The sequence below is a fragment of the Nuphar pumila genome, chromosome 9 (genome assembly GCF_984573655.1).
Source record: "Nuphar pumila chromosome 9, dmNupPumi1.hap1.1, whole genome shotgun sequence".
NCBI classification, from domain to species: domain Eukaryota; kingdom Viridiplantae; phylum Streptophyta; class Magnoliopsida; order Nymphaeales; family Nymphaeaceae; genus Nuphar; species Nuphar pumila.
The window spans coordinates 115,318,263-115,341,393 of NC_143257.1; the positions used below are offsets into that span (position 1 = coordinate 115,318,263).

Here is a 23,131-nt window from a genome sequence, read left to right on the forward strand (position 1 = left end):
ACCCGACCCAATTAGATAATCGGACCTTAATCGAGCCGAGCCCCTGGGTCATTTACACTGGGCCCCACAGACCTGACCCGTTAATTGGGTCAGGCCTAAAGTGCCCAGCCCAAACTGACCCGAGCCCAAGTATAACTGAGTGGTTCGGGGCATGGGTTGGGCCAGCCGGGCTCTAATCGGTCCGGCACGTTAGCCACCCATACTTCTGGACATATTCTGGATCTGATCCGGAGCCCATGACTGAACGTCGGGTCAGAACTCAAACCTGATTCTATCCGAATCCGACCCGTTTTAGCCCTTAAGAGAGAATGAATTAGGGATACCCTCGTCATTATCACTTTCTTAGCCTTCAATGTGAGATTGTGAACTTATTCGACGTTTTTTTTTAAGTCTAGGTGCGAGCTTCTTCATGATTGGTGCAGAACGTAAACGGAGACGTAACCGTGAACGTCACCTGCCGTCGCCACGTTGGGCCTTCCGTCCCGGTGTCCACCATCCCGGCGTCACCTCCACTAACGGCGTCAAGCAGCCACCATATAAATACCCCGCCCCGCCCTCTCCCTCTCCCTCTCCCTCTCCCTCAGGTAAACCAGTCCACCTTCCGCAGAAACAAATAACCCTTCCCTCTCCTCCATCTCTCGTTCCCTTCTACCGCAAGCTTCTAGCGGATCCCTTCTGCCTTCGGAGAGGTAATTTCGTTACTTTTCGTTTTAATTGTTTTTTTCTTTAGAAAGTCTCATTTCGTTCGCAACTCAACCTCGAAAATCAAGGAGAAGTTTTGAAAAATCACAAATCGGAGAAGATTTGCTATAAACCCTCCATTTTCTCTTAAATTTTGCAGAGGATTGAAAACTTGCGGTCTTCTAAGGCTTCGATCGCTCTAGATTTTACCGAACTAGAATCGGAAAAAACTGTGATTTTCCGGCCTTAATCCAGAGCAAAAATCCCCTGAATCGGAGGGGAAAATTCAAGTAAATTAGGCGATGCGTAACGAAAATTGATATGTAGAAGAAAAAAGGTTTGATTTTGTTTCACTTTTGTTATAGAATTCGCACATATCAGTGTACGTTGATTTCTTGTTGTTATGATCAATAGCATTAGAGTTCTTTCCTATTACGGCAGCAACGAAAAATATGTGCCAAATAGGGGCTTTCCCTGCTGCTTTATTACCCGGTATAATTGCTTCAACTCCGTTCTTTTTTCAACCTTAAATTGCTCAAAACACGAGAAATTTCTTAATTATTCATGGAGGATTAGATCCAGTAACAGGAGTTCTGTGGCTAATCGATGTCGTATGCGATGCAGGAGAGGGCTTCGGCATCAACACAATCGCTCATGAAGCAAATTCGTCTCGAATTGCAGAGAAGGCCGCTAGAAGAGAGATCCGATTGCAGCGGCATCAGCATCATCAAGCGACAGAGTTGAGATCGGCTTTTGGAGATAGCGAAGGCGAGAGGGAAACCGTTGAGGGAGTTCCTCGAAGCCACAGAGACGAGTTCGTTCAGGAAATCCAGAGTCTCCGATGCGGAAGCGTCCGCCGGGGTAGACGTACCGAATGGGAGGATGCCGACGAACAGGTCAGGCGCGGAGAGCCCGCACGTGCTGGCGATCGAGTGCTTGAAAGGGAGCACGAAGGGGGACGAATGGAACGGGGAGATGCTGCAGACGGGGGACATCGTGGAGGAGCTGCTGATTCGGGGGTCGGCGAGCGCGCGGTCCCCGTTCAAGGGTGGGCGCTCCGCGGTGCAGAAGCTGCTGCGCGCGTCCTACAAACGGAACGAGACGTCCGTCACGGTCCGCGTCCGGAGGGGCAAGGACGAGTTCGTGGAGCAGCAGGCGTGCATCGTCCCCAGCGACGTCGGCGGCCGCAAGCAGTACATCCTTCGCTCCGTTGACGACCCCAACTATGCCGTCGGCTTCGTCGACCGCACTGAGAGCGGGTGCTTCGAGCTCCAAGGCAAGCCCTCTTTTCCCTTCCCTAAGGATCTAAGAGACTAAGAAGCTTGGATTCTGTTCCAAAATGGATATCGCCTAATGATACATTTTGGATGAAGAAAAACCAACTCGGAATCCAGATTTGACTAGCTAAGAAGCTAATCGAATATACCTTTTCAGAATTTGGATATCGTAGAATTTGTATGTAAATTTTAAAAATAGATCCAAATCTGATTATTAAAAGGATGCTATTCTACCGAATCCAACTGAAAAGATTCAGGTTCGGTCAGATATTAGGTCCAAGAACTCTTTAGATCCCTAGCATTCCCCCACATTTTTCTTTTCATTGTTTTCGTCATCGTTGTTTTAAAATTTCTTTCTAATATTTTAATATAGATTCATCTTCAGTTTGGTCGTCCGTGCTAAATTTATTTTACTCGGAGAAACCGCTCCAGGCACATAGACCTAGCCGCACTGGCTCAGCCTGTCCTGCTGCGGTCTCTGTCCATGTCAGTGTAAAACTAGCTCGGAGGGCTTACCCTTCTACCTCAAGAAATCGCCAGCTTAAGCAGGGGTGACTCCCATGAGATTTGAACCTAGACTGCCCGTCTAACGGTCCAGGCACTATCCCACTGCGCGGTTTCGTCCGTGCGTCGCATTTTAGTTTGCATGACATTGGCCTAACACCGTTGACTCTGGATTTTTTTATTATTATCTTTGTTTGAGTCTGATTGACGGAAATGCCGTCGATTTTTATAAAATTGGTGGTGCGCTTTCCCAGTGGCTTCTTCAATGAGGCACTTGGTTGCCACAAAGTGAAAATTTTACCTTTCTTCTGCATATCAATGATATATGCAAAGATGGGAAATTTGTTTTTCAAGGTCACGTCTGAAGGAAAGGGTTCATTTTCCACGTCATCTGAAATCCAGATTGATGTTTATTGAGATAGCTGGATGCTTAGGTCAAACTATCATAATCGAGCAGGAGTTGTTTTTAGGAGAAAATAAACTCAGGTTTTATTAATATAAAAATAATAAGAATCAGAGAGCTCAAGTCCATGAGAAATGAACACCCAGATGGCAACCGATGAAAAGGAGGCGAAGCTTGGATCCGTCTCCGGCCACCTAAGAAAGACCATGTAAAATACATCAGATAGGACGTGGATGAGCAGCGAAGCAGCAGCCCTACTCCGACCCTCAAACGTTCTATCATTTTTCTCTCACTAAAGTTACCCCTGCATTACCATAACAAGAAAAGTCAATCCCATTAGAAAAATGAATCATACTATTTTTTATACCAATCAAATGTCACCTACTTTATCCAACGAAAACCACCTTTTATATTTTTTAAGTTTTATATTTTCCTTCATATTATTATTCTAGCTTTTTAATGTTTACATTTGGCAGTATTTTGCGAAGACTCTCACAGAAAACCAAAAAGTTTTAATTTATCAGGAGATTTTCCTTCGCAAGAATGGTCTTATACCAAGATTAAACGCATTGCCTAAAACATGAATGAATGGGTTTGAAGGTTTTATTTTTTCCATGCACGAATTTCCCTCAATTTCAACGGTGAATATCGGGATCTTTGTTCATCTCGAATTTAGGTATCCTGATACATGCTCGTTTGAAAATATTGGGCCTGGTAGTCGTGCTTTCCATCTGCGGGATCATTTTAGTTGGATCTCGACCATGTTTGGATAGTCTTTTTTCTCTTTTTTTTTTATGATGAGGAATGTTTAGACATTGCCGTGTCTATTAGGGTTGGGCCAGGAGGGTCTCGATCTTAACGCTTTTTATTGCAATATTTACTGAAGTTACTAAAGTGTTAATATATATATATTACTTATATATATATTACTTATATTCAAATTCTTGCTGTATCATCACTATCTACCTTTTTTTCTTATATTTTCTTTGTTTTTTTATATATTTACTTCATAGTTTTCACTAACACATTTTTTTTACTGAGAAGCCTGCTAATTAAATTTGTGGCTTTGCTTCCATGTTGCATGGACATGCCATTTTGGTTGTGTGTCCTTGGTGACACGAGTGTACATGCGGGCACACAAAGATGTGCGAACATTATTTAATATTTTAAAATAATATCTTAATATTTTTAATTATTATTTAATAAATTTATTTTTTACTATTAAATTTCAGGAAACAGTTTTTTGTTCATTAAAATTTTTAAAATGTCGTGTCCTCATATCCTATTTTCCGAGAATCGAACTTATGAGTTGAACTGTGTCATGTGTCCGCATGTCCTCATACTTTTGTGACATAGTTTGTTCTCTCTCTCTCTCTCTCTTTGCAAGCGGTGGAGACTGATCTGGAAGACATGGTTCCTTAATACTTGGTGGTTTGTTTGGATGGCACTCAATGATGCTACTTTTCGTCAAATTCCGGTCATCCTTAATAATCTTGTTCATAAAATCTTGGTTGAGGTATACGCGATTCTATGTATGCATCTTAGAGACCTCTCCTTCGGTCTGAACAACGTTCACTCATCGGTGGTTCCTTCTTATCCAGAGGATCCTGGTTGAGCTTGGCTTTGTTGTTTGTTGCTAGCTGGCTGTAGTTTTTTTTTCTTTTGCTTTTGTTTTTCTATATTTTAGTTTTGTTTTTCTATTTTGTTCGGTTCATGGGTTCAACATTTTGTTGATCTTCATGAGTGATAATGTTGATCCTCTTTCGGCTCTCTCTCTCTCACCCAGTCTGCTGTTTCTGCCTGAAACCCATCCAGCTACAAAAAGCGCAAGAGTGGTGAACGCACTGTGCAGGGCTCAGCTAAAGGACGGGTACGTCTCTTACCCATGGGCGAAGATGATGAGGAACTACCTGCCCATCCCCAACTCCAGCTGCTTCCTCTCTCTGCTCGTCCTCCCCTGTGCAACCGATTCTACATTGTCCCAGTACAACGATCTTGATGACACGCTCGCAAGGGCTAATGCCTGGCTCGTCGCAGCTCAGGCCTCGGGTGTACCAATCGTCTTCATGAACATACAGACTGAGCCTCTCCTAACGAAGGTAAGAAAATGACCATAGCTAGCAGAGGTATAGAATCTAGCTTTCTCAAAAAAAAGGGAAAGCTTTGGGAAACCGGCTTTCAAAATATGAGAAACTATTTCTCTTTAGTAAAAACCACTACATCCTTATTTGTGAGATTGATTTTTCTTAATGTTTTTCTCTTGCTTCTTGTCACTTTTCACGAGTTTTTTCTTAACTTTTATTTTTTATATTTAAAAATAATATTTTTTTTTAACAATTTTGCATGTTTTTATATGATTTTATACTTGTTTTATTTGCTTTTGCGGACTCTTCATATTGCTTTTTATATGATTTTATACTTGTGTTCATGTCATTTTTTATTTGCTTTTGCCGGCATTTCATATTGCTTTCTATATGTTTAGTTTTCATTTTTCATGCACTTAAATGATCAATTCACAATCATATCTCACTTCCAACCTTATACTAGTTTTTAACACTCGTTCCCTGCTTCTGCTTCATGCATCGCTTCTAGTATCCATTTCGTTTCCTGAAACTATGAATATGATACCTCTACTCGTACCGGTTTTAAGACGAGCCAGTACGTTCTCTGCCTTCAAGTCGAGTTAAGTCGCCTTCAGATTCTGGGTCACCACGTTAGCATTTTGGATTTGGATACAAATAATTCCCAATCCTATCGTGGCGACAGCTGCTTAAATTCTCAAGCATTAAATAAGTCGAATACCTGATAGCCTAGCCTTAGAAAGGATGATACTACATTACTACTGGACAAACTCGTCGTCTAAAGGGGGCTTAATATTCCAAACAGTGTCCAACTGGACTTATTTGGGTTAGGCCCTGTCTGGGCCACATACACTTGTTTTATTGGTGCCATTCATTCAAGGCCTTGACGTGCGGGCGGAGCTCGACTTGGGAGCTGTAGTCACAAAAGTCAGCAAACTTGGTGCGTTCTCAGAAAAAAGCATTAAAAGCTTGGGACACCAACCTGCTGTTTGGTTCACATTCTAAATTGACTGGTCCAGTCATTTAATTGGAGGATGTGGGTGAATGTGGTGACCGTCCCGCTTCGTGGTTACATTCCAAGTGTTCAAAATTGACTGTCAAGTTCATTTGAAGGATGTGGGTAGTAAACATGGTGACTACCTGCTTCATCCAATTTGAACACAGAGCATGATCCAGTGATCGGATGAACCAATCGGTGGCCTAGACACACTGGCTTGATAGGTTCTGTCTTAGGGTACGTTTGGTTTGCTGGGCCATGTGTAACTCTAAATTAAATTTGATTTGGAGTCATGTGAATCAAAATTGCAAGAGCCCCGTGTGATTCTGATTCTCACGTAAAAGGGGGATACAACTCTCCTTTGCAAATGAGTAGGGATGGCAGTGGACTGGACGGGGGTGGCGGACAAGGTCTTCATACCAGGGACAAAGTATTCATCCCGGCTCCGGCTCAAAATCCTGGCCTCCACCCTCGCCTTCATTCTTGCATGAGTTTTGATTTTAACCTCCATAGTTTTATGTCCTTCATCCCCTGTCCAAACGGGGCGAGATGGGGCGGGGCCCATTTCCCCCCGGTCCACTACCATCCCTACAAATAAAAATCTGTCTTTCACCGCTTATTTTTCTGATATTTATTTAGCCGTGCCAATGAGATTCATTCCCTCCTTTTGTATGAGTCTCAACCTCATAAGACCTTACCAACTATAATTATTATTCAATTATTGTGACATTTTGGGTTGGATCATTCTGATTTACTTTCTCATTCAATGACAAAGTGAATCTGATTTGTATAAACGGTCGAGCATAAAAAGTTAAAATGTGAGTTACAAATGAGAGTCATTTTTTAATTTGCTTGATATTCAAAATCACATTTCTCATGTTTTTTTTTTTAAAGTAACAGCCGAACGTACCCTTGGAGTCCTCGGTGCCTCCGATTAATTGACAAGGCAAGTCAATATGGGCAAAGACTTGATAAAGTCTTCACCGACATGGGGGACGTTTGTTTCGAGTGGGTATCCAAACGATTTGAGATCAAGGGCTGATCCCTTATATGAGACACCCATTTCACGTAACTGCATTTTGAGTGGGGTCTACATTCTATTGCTGTGGGACCCATGCAATAACGTCCCTTTATTCCCTCATATGTCAACGACACTCCAGGACTTACGCAGATCAGGTGCAATTACATTGAACCGCTGCACTTGATCTGTCCTCCATCTTCTGTTGAGCCCCACAACTGACAGGTTGTATCCCAGAGACGGAGGGCGGTCGGGTGCAGCGGCACACTTGAAGTGTACAATGTGATTGAACCATATCCGCCCTCAGGACTTACTCATATCTTCAGTATAGGAAAGTCTACTCTTTGATGCTATGGTAGGTAATATTTTAAACTCAAGGTGCCTTTGTGTGTTGACAGATATCAGGAGAGAGTGCCTCTTCATCCGTGACCGCCGGAACACTGTCCGAGCTCTCCACCGTTGCTAATGCAGGGCTTTACGGATTCGAAGACTACCATGGTGTAGACATTGGTGTGGTGAGATCTGTCCGACTCTGGTACGCGCCGGTCGCTGGTGAGTTCCCGATCGAGGTCGAGCTCAGAGAGGGAGACACAAGGCTGGGCTTTGCAATCAGTCGCACAGAGGAGGTACATATGCGTATATCTTAATTCCTAATTTGGTTTTTCATAAAGCATTTCATTATGACGAGGGTCGAAAGATGGTAAATTCTCACTATCAGATGGATGGTCACTTGTTAAATTATATGTTGATTAGAGAAATCCAACGACAAAACTTTTCTTGAAGGAAACAATTTTCCTTTTAGCTTGGGTCTTTAGTTGTTGCCAAATTTTGGCATGGGATATGCTTTTTTGAGAAGAAGAAAACATTACTTGCATTACCACAAACAAACAAACAAAAAAAACTGAGATCATACAGCTAGTGAGGTAGGGAGCAAAGTAAGTCAGGAAAGCAAGAAAACAAAGGGTGTAACCAGTGAAGATCCTGGAAGCCCTACTTTACACCAGCCATATGGTAGATGTCCACGAGGATGCGCTTGCAGATGGCTGAAGAATGAGAAACTTCATCCTTGAAAAGTCTAGAGTTCCGCTCTCGCCAAATGGCATGGGATATGTTAATGCCTAAGAATTTCTTAGGCAAGCGTGAAATAACATATCCTTTTTATTTTGTGTACAATCATTAGAAGCATTTAGGTTGTTAACACTTCCTCCTAAGTTAGCTCTACGGGGACTTTGTTTTTTCGAGACTTAAACATAAATATTTATTCACTTTTTTAAAAATTTCCGAAGAAATACATCAGTGTAATACATGGCAAAGGATTAAGAAACGAGTGACAAGAGATCACTCGATGGAGAGCAAGACTGACTGTGAGCCATGCCACTTGAAATGAAATATGGTGTGCAGCTCACGACAGGCGGCTCTGGCTAGGGCGACTGAATCCAGGTGGGTGTCCTCATGAATCCGAGCAATCCGTTGTAGCCAGATTATGCTGCACAGAATAAGGATGGAACAACGCCAAGCAAACGTAAGCTTTGGCTCCCAATGGCGGATGTGCGAGGCTATAAGAACCGCCCTTAGATTGTAAGCCTTGTCCCAATTAGGATCTAAAGAGTGCCAAATGAAACTGAAACATTTTCATCAAGACCCACAAGCTTGCAATGTTATCCTCATTAGCATGGCTAAAAAAGAGGATGTCATCTGCAAAGAGGATATGAGAGAAATTGTGGAAACTCGGGAGGTCCACACCCAAAACTAAGCCTCCCGAAATAGCCGATTGGATCTGTGGGGACTTTGTTGTTTGATCTATTTCAGCACTGAATTGGTTGATCAAATATTTTCTCATCTTACGCTCAGAATTATTACGTACCATATGAATTGTGTTGCTTGCAACCCCTTGAGTGGTACGATTTTGATGCTTACTTTCATCTCCAGGGATCCTCATCTTGATCATGTTCTTTCCCTCTACTGGTTTTGTCTTCCATTATAGTTTGTGATATATATGGGTTTATATTTGGTACAATCGACTGTACCTACAATCTAGTTTGAATCTCAGGATGTGAGTTGTTTTGGCATAATCTAACCACAGCGACGTGTTCAAAATGCTTGGTTTAGTAGGAACCGACTCTTGGATCATATTTTTTTTATGAAAAACTTGTTTTTATGAGTCGGAAAAAATTGATACCTTCATAGCCATTGATTTTTGGATCGCCGAAAAAAAGCTCTATACAAGTCAGATTTTGGCAATCCAAAAGTTGGTTCCCACTAAACAAAACATGTCTATCACATGTATGGTGCTAGATGTGAGAAAAAAAAAGGGGGTTCTGCCTCATTTGCTAGTACAATCTAATGTAGCAAATCTTAACCCACACACACACACACACACACACACACATATATATATATATATATGTGTGGAAAATATAAGGTGGTTTTATACCATGATATGATACAGTAGTAGACATTCTTATTTGTGTGGATCTGGTCATCAAATAGTAGATCTAACGGTACAGCTGTGTTTAGCATTGTTTATTTATTATGTTAGAAGATTTTATCATGTCTAATACATCATATGATTATATTTTTGAGACATTGAAAATCAACAGCTCATAATTCATGAAAATAAGGGTTGTGTAGAAATGGTATAAAATATCATATTTTGGTCAACTTTAACACATGTAAATAGTAAATAGAACATGTTCAACATGATTGAAGGGTTAGATTTTGCATTTAGAGCTTACATCTATGTAAATCAAGTGAGCACCACATACGGTACCACCATAGAATCACTTATATATATATATATATAGTCAAAAGGGTAAGTGTCTGACATAGGTGCCTAACTGAATGGATGTGCGCTAAGCATCCATCGCGCACACTTGAAAGCGCTGCTAAAGGTATTTTAAAAACGTGTAAATCAATTTTTAGGGACGCTTTTGAAGTGCTGCTAGAAACTGATTTTCCACCGAGACTTTTAGCGGCGCTTCAAAGCACCGTTAAAAGCCTAAAAGCTCTTTTAAGCGTGAACACTCGTTGAGGGTCCATCACGCATGCGTGATGGATGCTCAGTGTGCGTTAATTCCGGTTAAGTACCTCTCTCTCTCTCTCTCTCTCTCTCTCTATATATATATATATATATATATATGTGTGTGTGTGTGTGTGTGTGTGTGTGTGTGTGTGTGTGTGTGTGTGTGTGTCTTTTGTGAGAACCTATGAAGCCTTTTTTCACTTTTTCATTATAGCAGTGGAAAGTTCATTAGTGACCGTTCTGCTAATGTCTTCCTTTTCTCGATGGCATTATAGTATATGATAAACTATGTCACATAGGTGTGGGTGTGGATGCTGGTGCGGGTACGGGCGTGGATGCGGCAATGCAGCACTTTGAAAAAACTTGGGTGTGGGGAGGATATATATTTATATATAGAATTTTTAACAGATTTAAGTTAACACTATGTGTATTTGTGTGCATTTATGTATTTATATATAATATAGATAAAAATGGACTTGATTAAGTTTAACTGAATCTACTTTTGGATAAAAATGGACCTCAGTGTGGTTGACTTCACCTAACACAAAGGAAGTTGTGTCCAAGTGTCACACCCGCCTGGGTGTGGGTGCGACGCGGGTGCGGTGCCCTGTTAGAAGATTCCGTGTGACATAGATGATAAAGTATTCTACGAAGAGTTAAGGAAGATAAGAAATGCTGAAATACCTTTTCTGCCACTCTGTGCCTTCTTTATCCTTCTGTGTGCGTAATATTATGGGTGGTTATACCAGCGGATTCTATAGGACAGATTACCTCCTTCAGTTAGCATGAAGCAGAGTTCATTGTTCTCTGGATGTACGGCTTACTTCAAATCATTTTTTTCTTCGATACAAAAACATGGCAGAGGAATCAAAGCACATTGCGGTATTTTTCCACATGTTTGCTTCTATGAAGATCTTCATATGACAGTCCAGGAGTCTTTACACAAGCTTTAGATATCAGGAATATGTACCAGATGTTTCCCCTCTGATATGTACCTCCTTTCTGGCAGGTCCATCTCTTTGTCGCTTGCTCGCAATTTCAGGCTTTCCTTGATAGGTTTCTTTCCTAGGATGAATTTTCCTCCAAAATTAGTCAAATTTTCATGTTATGTTCTACACGACCTCTAGCTTGTATGGTGCACTGTCCTTGACGAAAAAGGTATCCACAGCCGAAAGGATATATAAATGGGATTAATTATAAAACATGAGAAATTCACATCTAGTATAAGTGATGTTTTTGGATGGGCTGGCCCAATATCCATCTCATTTCTATAGACTTAGATTAGGAATATGGTGTTCAATGTGATTTAATATTTAAACTAGCTCCTATCTACAACGTCCGCATAGTTTATTGCGGTTGCCACGGCAACGAAGTGAACTTTAGATTCATAAAATTAGAAGAATACTTGCACTAGCTCCTATCACCTTCATGAGAAGGCGTAAGCATCTTCTTCATTTGAGGATAATATTCTAGTTTTATCATCTTGAAAGAATGCTGTGTAGACTTAAATGGCTTGGGAGGGCCATTCTTCTCTAAAGCTAGAAAATTGTGAAGTTTAGGATAGATTTTTGCCAAATGCTTGACCGTGAAACCATACTAAAGCAATTGCCGATAGCTTCTTTGAAGGGTGTACATGTCTGCTGTCTGTGTGGTAATCCTTGAAGGCTACATACTAATGACAGTTGATGGGCATATTACAGTTGCTGGGCATAAGACTCCACAATATGTGATCTTTGTCAGTACGTGAGATACAAGTAAAATTCTATTAGATATTTAAATCACTCATATGATATGGACAGAAAAGTGAATATGCCAGATTTGAGGAGAATATTTCAGTGGAGCACATTTATGCAATGTGTTCTTACCATCAGTGTATGAAAATACATGACTAATGGATTCTGTGTCATTTATATGTTTAAGACAGCCACATGGAACTAGAATGACAAATACTGATATCTTGATCATGAAAAGATCAAATAAAGGGATAAAGCTCAAGTAATGTGCCAGATCTATACCTAATTACAGCACGCATGTGATGATGAAAATTTAATTGATGTTGGTTGCTTTTTTATCTCAACTAGAGAATGTCATAGCTACTGAAAATTGCTAACCAACCTTTTAAAGGAAAGCGACTGATTTTCTCACCGAATGTCTTAGCACATGAGCGGAATGTCTGACACTTTAAAGTGAAAGTCTATCAATTCATGAGAAAGATATATCCTAAGACTTTGGATGAAGATGCTTGGCATCTAGAAATGCAAAGTATGACCAAATGTACATGCTGAAGCTTGAGAGGTCTCCAAAATGCACATTAGAGATTCTATCGTGTCTTTTCATTTGTCAGTAGTTGCATCATATGCTCAGGAGATGTATGATTTTTAAAATCTCCTAAGCATGTCTTCATCGTCGCGACACTTGCATTTGGACAATAGTTGCGCATGTGAATGCAATTGCAAGTGCACACTTTTTTTTTATTAGTTTTGACAAAACATTGATTTTTATGCTGTTGAAAATAGGTGAAAATTTTGTAAATATGTTTCTTTTTCAATTAGAAAATGCACATGAAACGATACATGGCATGGTTTGATCACTTTTGGTGTGGTTCACCTAGAGCAGATTTTGATACCTTCAGATTGCTCATTGTGCACTTTTTGCATCAGGGTTTCATCTATATATCTTCAGTAACTGATGGTGATGGTGACCACCAGTCAGCATCACAGAGATCGGGCCTTGACGCCCTGTATAAAGCTGCAGCAGAAGCATCAAAACTCCTCATTGTTTCAAGAATCTCCAATGAGAAAGTTCTTCCATGGATGGTTTCCTCTTCCGGTGCAATTCGGTGCTTTGATACGGTCTCTATCAGCCATAAACTCTCGTTGCACCGGCATGCTCTCAAGCCGATCCTTATCCATCTCTTCCTCTGGGATCGAGCATCCACGGCCATGAAAGCGGGCGCAGCAGCAAAACCACCACCACAGACACCATCATCACCACCACCGCGGTCGATGTCTCCACCCAAGGTCACGACATCACCAGGACGCTCTGATGCACCGGCAGCAGATGAAAAGGGAGGCAGACTAAGCAAAGATACTGCCGGTGAGTTCTCATTCAGGTTGGAAGATTTGTCCTTGCATGGCAATAGCTGGGTTTGATGCTCTCTCTCTCTCTCTCTCTCTCTCTCTCTCTCTCTCTCTCTCTCTCTCTCTCTCTCTGGCTTTCCTTCTATGTTGTTGGAGCAATGCTACCAAAGTTTACGTGAGTTCTTGGTCGGTCAGTGGGATGAAAAAGCTTGATTGGTGTGGCGTATTTGTATTATGTAATAGTATACAAATCAGGGTTGTTCGGTGTGTTGCTTGGGGTGATCTCTTGTCACCCTGAAATTTACTTGTATGCTCACTTCTTTACAACCTTAATTGAATCCTTTCTTTCAAAAAAAAAAAAGGAATATATGATATATGCGTGGATCTCTCATTGCATAGGGCATTCTGACATTTTTGTCACACAACAAAGTCAAGAGGCAATAATATCATTCATCATTTGGAAGCCATTCCTGTAATAATTCACGAACTCTTGGTAATTATCCCCGTTTTGCGTACATATGGCTTGCTTTTGTACTTTGTCAGTATCTTAACAAAGGACCTGTGAACCACAATGTTTTTTTTTTTTTTTGAAAGGAGAAGTTTACCACAATGTTCAAATGGATGGATACTTGAAATTACGAACAAGTCGAGATATTAGAATAATGAAATAGTTGTTCATTTTGGTCTGGTGACACCTACTATTTATAGTGTAAAATCAAATCCAATATGATGGAACAGAATCACAAAGTGATAATTGATGTCGACTAAAAGGCGAGGACGTGACCTAGGAGATGCCTACAACCAAAATGCACGGAAACGCGTATTACTTAACACTAAAATGACTAAATCACCAACTAGAAAAAACTAAGGGCCCTACAAAGAACACTAAAACTGAATGATTAATTGTCAACTAGATGGGAAAGTTAAATGGCCAACGTAAATAAAATAACCCCACAAAAATCTGAACCGAAGTAGTAATTAACAGCGGAATAAAAAAGTTGAAATTCAAGACTAATTGACGCAACAATAAGGACTACTTTAGGTGCCGTTTTAAGGGCCCAAACAGTTAAGCAAAATCATACCCTAAAGGATGCCTAAACACAGTTTAAAAATGTGTGAACACTATAGGAACTTATCCCTTAGAACAAAACAATGGGCGGTCGAAAATCTGAACCAAACTGGTTCAGTTTTGTCGTTGAGGCGTTTCACCAAACAGTTGGTGTGCGCCTCTCATAAACATCCAACACGAAATTTGTGAAATGATAAATCCTGCCCTAAACAGAATATTAACGATCATTCAATAAAAAAAATTAATTGTTAAATTCAACTCAAAAACAAAATAAAAAATTGTTTATCCCAGCTGAATCAGCCTAGACGCTAAACAAGCATAACTGTCAACACATAACAATTCATGAACACAAACCTGTCCTAAACAATAATTCTAACAATTTAATTAATGAAAACAAAAACAAAACAGATTCGACTAACAAGCATCGAATAACAGTCGATTAAGATGGATAGATCAATTTATATCTCAACAATACATAACAGTCCATATATAATAAAAAAAATCAACAAGAAAAGGTGTTGGCCCATAAAAGGAAAAACGCCCTTAGCTCCAGCGATGAAGATCCTGACCAAAAAGGGTTTCACACTCTTTACCTCTCACACAACTCTTGGATGAACCAACAACTGGTCGACATCCGGCTGTCTTCCCACAGACGACTGTCCACACACACAGCGACTTCCATTGAGGCAAATCTCATGGAGCAGCAGCACACGAGATTCTCAAGGGTGATTCAGCAAGCAACAAACATTCAAGAATTAAGAAATTGTTGGGATCCAATGTCCAACCGCTAAATGAGGGCCCAATGATCATCCTTGGTTCTCAACTAGTTTTGGGAATCCAAGGCGATCCAAAATTCAAATACAAGAAAAAATATCTAGATTCAAAATAAAACTACCCAAAAACACATTTCACCCTCCAATAGATCATAACACTTATTGGAACTATATATATCCAGGTTCATAGGAGAAATCCGGAAAAACAAAGTTGTTAGAAATTTTTCCTACAAAAATTGTAATAAATCCTAAATATTTTCTCGATGCTCAAAAAATAAATTTTGGATAAAAATAACATCTAGAATTGCCAAAATAAATCCTGAAAGCTCAAAATTGTTGTTTTTAGTTTGCAAGGATGATATATAAGACTTGCTTTCCCTTTGAATTGTAGTTGCAAACTGTTAATAAAGTAGTTTAGGTTCTTCTTGTTTTTTCAAGAGGAAGTTATACACTTATGATTTACCACGAATATTGGGTGTGTGTTTTCCAAATATGAAACCATGTGGGCTGAACATCGCCTCCCCCTTCCGATTAATGGTTGTTTAGTGCACGAAAAAATCAGTTTTTGTGCAATCTTCATCAATTGGGAGAGGACGGGACACTACCATGGTGTGTCAGTGGCGATTTCAACACATTTCTTAAGCTTCATGATGCAAATAATGTCTTTCGTTTAAATCGTGCAATGCGTTATTTTGCAACATTCATGCACAAGTGGAAAATGTTGGACGTTAGTGGTGGCGGGTGATTCACATGGTCGAATAAGAGTAACCTGCCTCTTGTAAAAAAAATAGACTGATTTATCTTATCGATAGGGATGGCAGTCGACCGGGGCACCCCTGCCCGGTCTCAAAATTCTGCCCTCCATCCCTGTTTCATGTAGGGATGGCAGTGGGGCGGGGCGGGGGACAAGGTCTCCACTCCCGCCCCGCCTCAAGATTTTATCCTCCACCCCCGCCTCCATTCCCGGCGGGGAATGGATTTTATCCTCCATCCCCGCCTTCATCCCCGTTTCATGTCCTCCATCCCCGGTTCAAACGGGGATGAGGCAGGGCGGGGCAGGGATATTGCGAGGAAAAGTGGTCGGGGCGGGGTTGGGGCGGGGATCGAGGCGGGGACGGGGAGGGGAGGGGAAAAGTGCACGTCCATCCCCGCCTCCACCCCCGGACGGGGATGGATTTTAACCTTCGTCCCCGCTTTCCCCCGGTCCACTACCATCCCTAGTTTCATGTCCTTCATCCGCGGTCAAAATGGGGTAAGGTGGGGTGGGGGGCCCGTTTTCCCTCGGTTTTCATTGCCATCCCTAAAGAAGGATTGGGGGCGGGGTGGGGATAGGGACGGGGATGGGGCGGAAGTTCTTCCCCGCAGAGGTTTTGATTTTAACCTCCATCCATGTTTCATGTCCTTCATCCCTGGTCAAACGCCCCCGTCCACTGCCATTCCTGCTTATCGACCTCTTTTATGCGCGCGTATCATGATGTTTATGCTTAGGGATGGCAGTGGGGCGGGGCGGGGCGGGGGACAAGGTTTCCACCCCCGCCCCGCCTCAAAATTTTATCCTCCACCCCCGCCTCGCCTCCGCGGCGGGGATGGATTTTATCCTCCACCCCCGCCTTCATCCCCGTTTCATGTCCTCCACCCCCGCCCCGTCCCCGTCCCCGTCCCCGCCCCGTCCCCGCCCCGCCCCCGTCCCGACCCCGTCCCCGTCCCCGCCCCATCCCCGCCCCGCCCCCGCCCCGTCCCCGTCCCGACCCCGCCCCCGTCCCCGACCCCGCGGGATGAGCGTGCTCGTCACCGGCGCCGCTGGCTTTGTCGGCACCCACGTCTCGCTCGCCCTCCGGAAGCGCGGTGACGGTGTCGTCGGCCTCGACAACTTCAACGACTACTACGACCCCTCGCTCAAGAAGGCCCGCCGTCGAATCCTCGGCGACCACGGCGTCTTCGTCATCGCCGGCGACATCAACGACGCCCGGCTCCTGGCCAAGCTCTTCGACCTCGTCGCCTTCACCCACGTGATGCACCTCGCCGCCCAGGCCGGAGTCCGGTACGCTATCGAGAACCCGGCGTCCTACGTGCACAGTAACGTCGCCCGGCTCCAGGGTTAGGAAATTAGGGAAGGGAGTTAGGGTTAGTAAACAGTTCATCTGAGTTGGGGGCGGGGATGGGGCGGGGCCGGGACGGGGATGGGCCGGGGGCGGGGCGGGGATGGGCCGGGGCGGGGCCGGGGCCGGGGCGGGGATGGGGCGGGGCGGGGCGGGGCGGGGGAACGTGCCAGTCCATCCCCGCCTCCACCCCCGGACGGGGATGGATTTTAACCTTCATCCCCGCCTCCATCCCCGTTTCATACCCTTCATCCCCGGTCCAAACGGGGCGAGGCGGGGCGGGGCCCCGCTTTCCCCCGGTCCACTGCCATCCCTATTTATGCTTATAACAACCAAGGTCTATTTTCAATCATGCGTTTAATGCCTTGACTTGGGGTGAGGACTTGCTAGCAATAACATAAGGCTTTAGGTTTGAATCTTTGTGTCTTCGTGATGAAGGGTTGGCTGATTTTATGAAAGACTGGTGGTAGGTACCACAACTTAGTCGTTGAGCTGTTGTCCCCATTTCCGAAAAGATTGCCTTTGTTCGTAACAAGCTAATTCAATGGTCGAAGGCACAAGGCAAGGTCAATTTCGAATTGATCTCCTCTTGGAAAAGCAATCTCAGTAAATTGCAGCAGGGCTTGTGCCTCATTACGAATAAGGATGGGATCCAACACAATATGTTACATCAAGAGGAGCTATGTGACAAGATGAAAGAATGGGGGCTTCATCAAGAAATTAGATGGTATAAAAAAGGAGCAGGATTCAATGGCTTCGGCATGGATATACCAACAAATGATATTTTCAAGTTTTTGCATCAGCAAGGCATCAAAAAAAATTTATTTAGGTGACACACTTCTCTGTGAGTAATCTCCCTACTTTCACCATAGATTTTCCGCATCAAATTGGGTAGTAAATGATCTTGGTGATTTGCAGCTACCCACCCTTCCACGTGAGGACTGCACCTTGCTTGAAAAAACATTCACAAGGGAAGAGCTGAAATCAGTGGTTGGAGCTCTTCCTTCAGGGAAGGCTCCTGGCCTTGATGGATTCCCCATCAAATTTTTTTGAACGGTGTGGGAATTATGTGAAGAAGATTTTTTGCAATTGATTGCTGAATTTTATCTTAATGCTAAGTTGCCTATGGATCTATGCAAAGCAACAATTGTCCTTATTTCTAAGGAGGGGAGAGCTGACGATATTGGACAATTGAGGTCGATCTCTCTATTGGGTAGTGTTTATAAGGTTGTATCTATGAACCTATAAGAGAGGCTCAAGGGCGTAATGCACAAAGTAGTTTCTTCGATACAATGTGCATTCATAGTGCGGTACATGAATGAGCTTTGTTAGCTCATGAAGCCCTCCATTCTATTCACCAAACCAAATCAACTTCCTTTATGCTCAAAGTTGACTTAGAGAAAGCCTTCAACTTGGTTAGCTGGGAATACATCTTGTTATACCTTAGTAAATGGGATTAGACGATAAGTGGATCTCTTGGATAAAGTGTTCATTGTTTGTTCTTATCCACCTCCAATAGTGTCAATGGAAAGAGAGAGGATTTGTTCAAACCTGGACGAGGATTGAGGCAAGGTGATCCCATTTCACCTTTTCTTTTCGACATTTCAATGCAAGGCCTCTCTTTCTTTCTCGAGGAAACCTCTCTTAATGGTCTTTTCAAGGGGTTCTTCTCCCCGCCTTTCCTAATTTCACTCATTTACTTTATGTTGATAACCTCTTGATATTTGGTGAGGTCACTCTGTAAAATATGTGGTCTCTTTGGGCCATCTTCCAATGCTTTTTCGGCTATTTTTAATTTAAAGATCAATGAGAACATGTAACGCTCTAAAATTTCAACTTTAATTATTGTTTAAATATTAAAATTTAGAGATTATTTTTTTTATAAGTATAAATAAATCAAATCTTATAATACGAAAATGATTTTTAAAAACAATTAAGACTTTGGGTAGGATTACACTAAAGATAACAATCAAATCAAAATGTACGGGATATACACATTTCAAACCACGTATAATATAAAACTGAAATACGAAAAGTTTTAATTTCATTTCAAATCAGAGTATAAAAATAATAGTTCAGTCTTTACATGATCAAATACTTAAAACTAAAAGATCATGTCTATCAAGATCGCAAGGTAAGAGTGGACCCTCGAGGATGGAGCTTGACGAGTCTTTCGCTCCAACTATTCATCATACTTTACCGGCATTACCTGTACCCCATAAAATAGGGTCAAACTCGCTAAAGTCTAGTAAAACAACCTAAACTCAAACTTAAATAAAACATATCGAACATTTAAAGGTAAAGACATATCGAGCATTTAAAGGTAAAGACATAAGTAACATTTAAACAATAAAAATATGATTTACTTATACTTATAAAAAAAATTAAACTTAAAATTTTAATATTTGAACAATAATTAAGGTTAAATTTTTGAAGGTGTTATAGAACAAGAGCAACATAATCCTCTTTAACACTAATGACCTCACCTCACAAGAAGGCCCTTTCATTTTTTTGTGTAGTCAAGGTTTGTTACCTCAGTTTGCTGCTATATGTTGGTGTACCAAGGGACTTTCATTGGGTTAAGGTCAAAAATTGAGTTAGCAAGAACATTGATGGCTGGTCTTGTCACACTTTGACAGATGTTGAACGTGTGATACCAGCCCATCTCATGCAGATTTTTCATATAACAAAGCCATTGAGAAACCCTTTACAAAGCTGGTTAAAAGATTTATTTAGAGTGTAAGCAACCAAGACTAGGCCCCCACATCTTTTCTCTTGGGATGTCATGTCCAACTCACTTGATTGTGGCTGTGGGTTCGAAGTTCTGTTACCTAAACCTGGCCTATCATCTTAAGCAGTTATTCCTATTATCTAAGGTGCTAGATGAATATTGGGCAAGAGTTATTAAACAAAAAGTATGGCATTCAAGGCTGGCCCTCGCAGTGGGTGCCCAACTCTAATGAAACCAGTTCGGCCCATAGATCCAAGTCCAGATTTGAAGCTGCTGAGAGTGTCTTGACATCTTCGGGAATCTCTTTTAATTGGGGGTTATAAAAGACCACATCAAAAACTTCCTCAACTAATTCGTTCCGTAGGGAGTTGTAGTTAATATTTGTTAAAAGTTTAAACTTCCAAACTGGGTTGGCATAATGGGGGTGGGACCCACAATCTACTTTAGACGGCAGCCGCCTTTTCGCCCATCGCAAGAGGAAAGATCCTACTGACATGGCAACTTGAGCATAATTGACACATTGATTTAGGCCCAATAGATCCTATAACGTCTCTATGTGGGAAGATGGCATGCAGGTAAGTGTACCAAACTTGCAACCTTGGTTATCCTCACAACCGCTACCCATCAGGAAATCCGATGCACCGAACCAGGTTATATGTGCAAACACACAACCCCCCCCAACAGGCAGGTGCGAGTTCGTGGGTTTGAATGAGCGCCTGGCATGTGCAGCTCGTATCTTCATGTTTGTCAGCATCAGTTAGCGTTGGAGTCTGGTGCAGTTGCAAAGACTTAAGTACCCTTTCTACCATTGGTGTCATAAAACAACGATTCTAGAAAACGGCTATAAAGACTTAAGTATCCTTTGATGAGTTATGGAGCCTGATTCAGAATTTTTGCCCTTACAAAAACCCCCTTTCACCCCCACCCACCCCCCCCCCCCCCCGGCACGGGTCCCAGGGGGAGCCGCTCCTGACGGGGGGCAGCGCCCCCTAAAAGAATTTTTTTTTCTTGGGCTTATGTTTGAGACCCGGTTTCTTATGTATCAGATCTGACTTGTTAAGGTTTAGGGTTGTTGTCGTTGCCTTCACTACAAGAAAACTGTTAATTAGAGAGAAATTTGCGACGGATTTTTTTCGTCGTAAATTTGCAACAGATTAGCTAGAGAAAACTTTCTTCATGAATCCGTCGCTAAGTAACGACGGATTAGCGATGAAAGTTGTTTCATCGCTAATCCGTAGCTAATTAGCGACGGATTAACGACAACAATTTTTTTCGTCGCTAATTCTCAATACAAGAAAACATTTTAGCGAGGGATTTAGCGAGAGAATTTTTCCGTCGCTAATTAGCGACGGAAAAATTCTCTCACTAATTCCCTCGCTAATTTTCGATTTAAACCGAGCGTGAAATTTTCCCTCTCCCCGTTCAAAATTTAAATCGATCGCGCTCGATTTAAACCGACTTTGATGATGCAGAGTGATCGTTGTGCAAGTCAGTTCATGGTGGACGGCGATGATGCAGAGTGATCGCTGGAGGACGGCGACGCCGGTTGACGGAGGACGACGACGCCGGTTCACAGAGGATGACGATGCCGGTTCACGGAGGACGGTGATGCCAGAGAGCACCGGTTCACAGAGGACAGTTTACGGAGGACGGCAACGTCGGTTCACGGAGGACGACGCCGCCGGTTCACGGAGGACGGCGACGCCGGAGAGCACCAATTCACGGAGGACGATAAAAGTCTGGCAATGAGGCAGAGCGATCGTTCTGTGCAATGCCTGTCGAGCGCGGTATAAGTCCGGCTTATTGCTGCCGGAATACCGCCCGACAGGGATCAATTTTTTTTTTTAAATTTAGCGACAGATTAGCGACGGATAATGTCTGTCGCTAAGCTGTCGCAAATTAGCGACGGAATTAACGACAGATAAGTTTTTTCGCTAATTAGCGAGCAAAAATTCGCGATGGCCTCTATCCATCGCTAAACAGTTTAGCGACGGATAAGCGATGGATAGAGTCCGTCGCTAATTCACGATTTTCTTGTAGTGCTTGTATAAATTCTTTCTTTTCTTTCCCTCTTCTCTAGGCGGCCATGGTTTTTTACTCTCTTTCGGATTTGAAGGGAAATTTTTCCATGTAAACCTGTGTGTCCTTGTTGTGTTTTGTTTGATCGTTCTTGTTTATTATTTTCTTCGGTTTTTTCTTGCTCACGATTTTCGTAACACCCTTTCCCGCTATTAGTGTCATGAAACGACGATTCTAGAAAAGGGTAAAATTTCTTTCTTTTTTTTTGCTACACGATTTACAAAAATCGCATAGCAATTTGCCTTTTTTTTTTCAACGCGATTTAGCGATTTACGAACATCGCGTAGCGATTTGCAATTTTTTTTTTCACAAAGCGATTTTCGTAAATCGCTACTCGATTTAGCGATTTTTCTCTCTCTTTTTTTGGCCACGTGATTTTCGTAAATAGCTACTCGATATAGCGATTTACGAAAATTGCATAGCGATTTGCCAATTTTTTTTTCGCTACGTGATTTTCGTAAATCGCTACTCGATTTAGCGATTTGCCATTTTTTTCGCTACGCGATTTTCGTAAATCGCTACTCGATTTAGCGGTCCGTGATGGGGAAACCAGAGAGGAACGTGTCATTCCCGACGTTGGTAGGGAGTTGGGTCCTGTCAAAGAGCATGAACCCGGACATCGAGATGAGGACCTCATGGTGCCAGAACCCGACAAATGCCCGCCAAGACTTGAGGGTGTGAACGCTCGTGTTGAGCAACGTCAAGGATGCCTGGAAGGCATATATAGCTCTGATCAAAAGTATTATCGACGTAGGGGTAGATGCGTCAGTTCGCTCACCTGGAAGCCATACTAGAGGAAGATTCTGTTGTAGGTGTCCCTCGAAGGCGGCAGAGGGGCCGCCGCAGTCGGTTGCGCGCTGGACGAGGGCACCATTCCAACCACTGCTAGCAGGAAGAGGACGATGATCGTCTTTGGATCGCCGGCTCTTTGCCTCCTTTAATTTCTTCTCTAGAGAGAGAGGGTTTTACAGTGTTTCACGAAGAAGGAAGAAGAAGATGACGACGGAAAGTTCAAACGGAGAAGAAAGATGGCGCGCTTCAGGTTCGTTTCGCTGAGTCTTAACGTGTATTTTCGTAAATAGCTATGAGAGGACATTTTTGTCAAACTGATATCTACCTTTTTTATATGTTATTTTATTATAAAGTCATTGTGGGTAACATTGGCATATGAATTATCGCGTGTCCCAAAATATTCCTTTGTACACACTCGAACACGCGAATTTTTCTTTGGGAAGAACACATGCAATAGACTCGAGCTTGAGCTTAATAAGCCAAAAAAGAGACTTGACACATTGAGACATGCAGTAAGGAATACAA

At 42.4% G+C, this 23,131-nt stretch overlaps 1 protein-coding gene across 2 annotated transcripts; it reads left to right on the forward strand.

Moving 5' to 3' along the window:
• Window positions 1-415: 415 nt before the first annotated feature.
• On the forward strand, window positions 416-13,167 carry LOC149828962 (uncharacterized). Of its 2 annotated transcripts, XM_090017825.1 has the most exons (6): window positions 424-689; window positions 842-1,018; window positions 1,306-1,957; window positions 4,681-4,964; window positions 7,360-7,587; window positions 12,644-13,167. In XM_090017825.1, exons 3-6 carry the CDS (start codon window positions 1,564-1,566, stop codon window positions 13,133-13,135), a joined length of 1,398 nt encoding a protein of 465 aa, XP_089873951.1. In that variant the 5' UTR covers window positions 424-689; window positions 842-1,018; window positions 1,306-1,563; the 3' UTR covers window positions 13,136-13,167. The 2 variants fall into 2 exon arrangements, with proteins under 2 accessions (XP_089873950.1, XP_089873951.1); XM_090017824.1 differs by lacking the exon at window positions 842-1,018 and having other exon boundaries at window positions 416-689.
• Window positions 13,168-23,131: the final 9,964 nt, after the last annotated feature.

Coding starts and splice junctions, on each gene's coding strand:
- LOC149828962 (XM_090017824.1), top strand. CDS start 1,564: ATGCCGACGAACAGGTCAGGCGCGGAGAGCCCGCACGTGCTGGCGATC. Junction 4,965..7,359: donor CTGAGCCTCTCCTAACGAAG/GTAAGAAAATGA, acceptor GTGTGTTGACAG/ATATCAGGAGAGAGTGCCTC. Junction 7,588..12,643: donor CAATCAGTCGCACAGAGGAG/GTACATATGCGT, acceptor TTTTTGCATCAG/GGTTTCATCTATATATCTTC.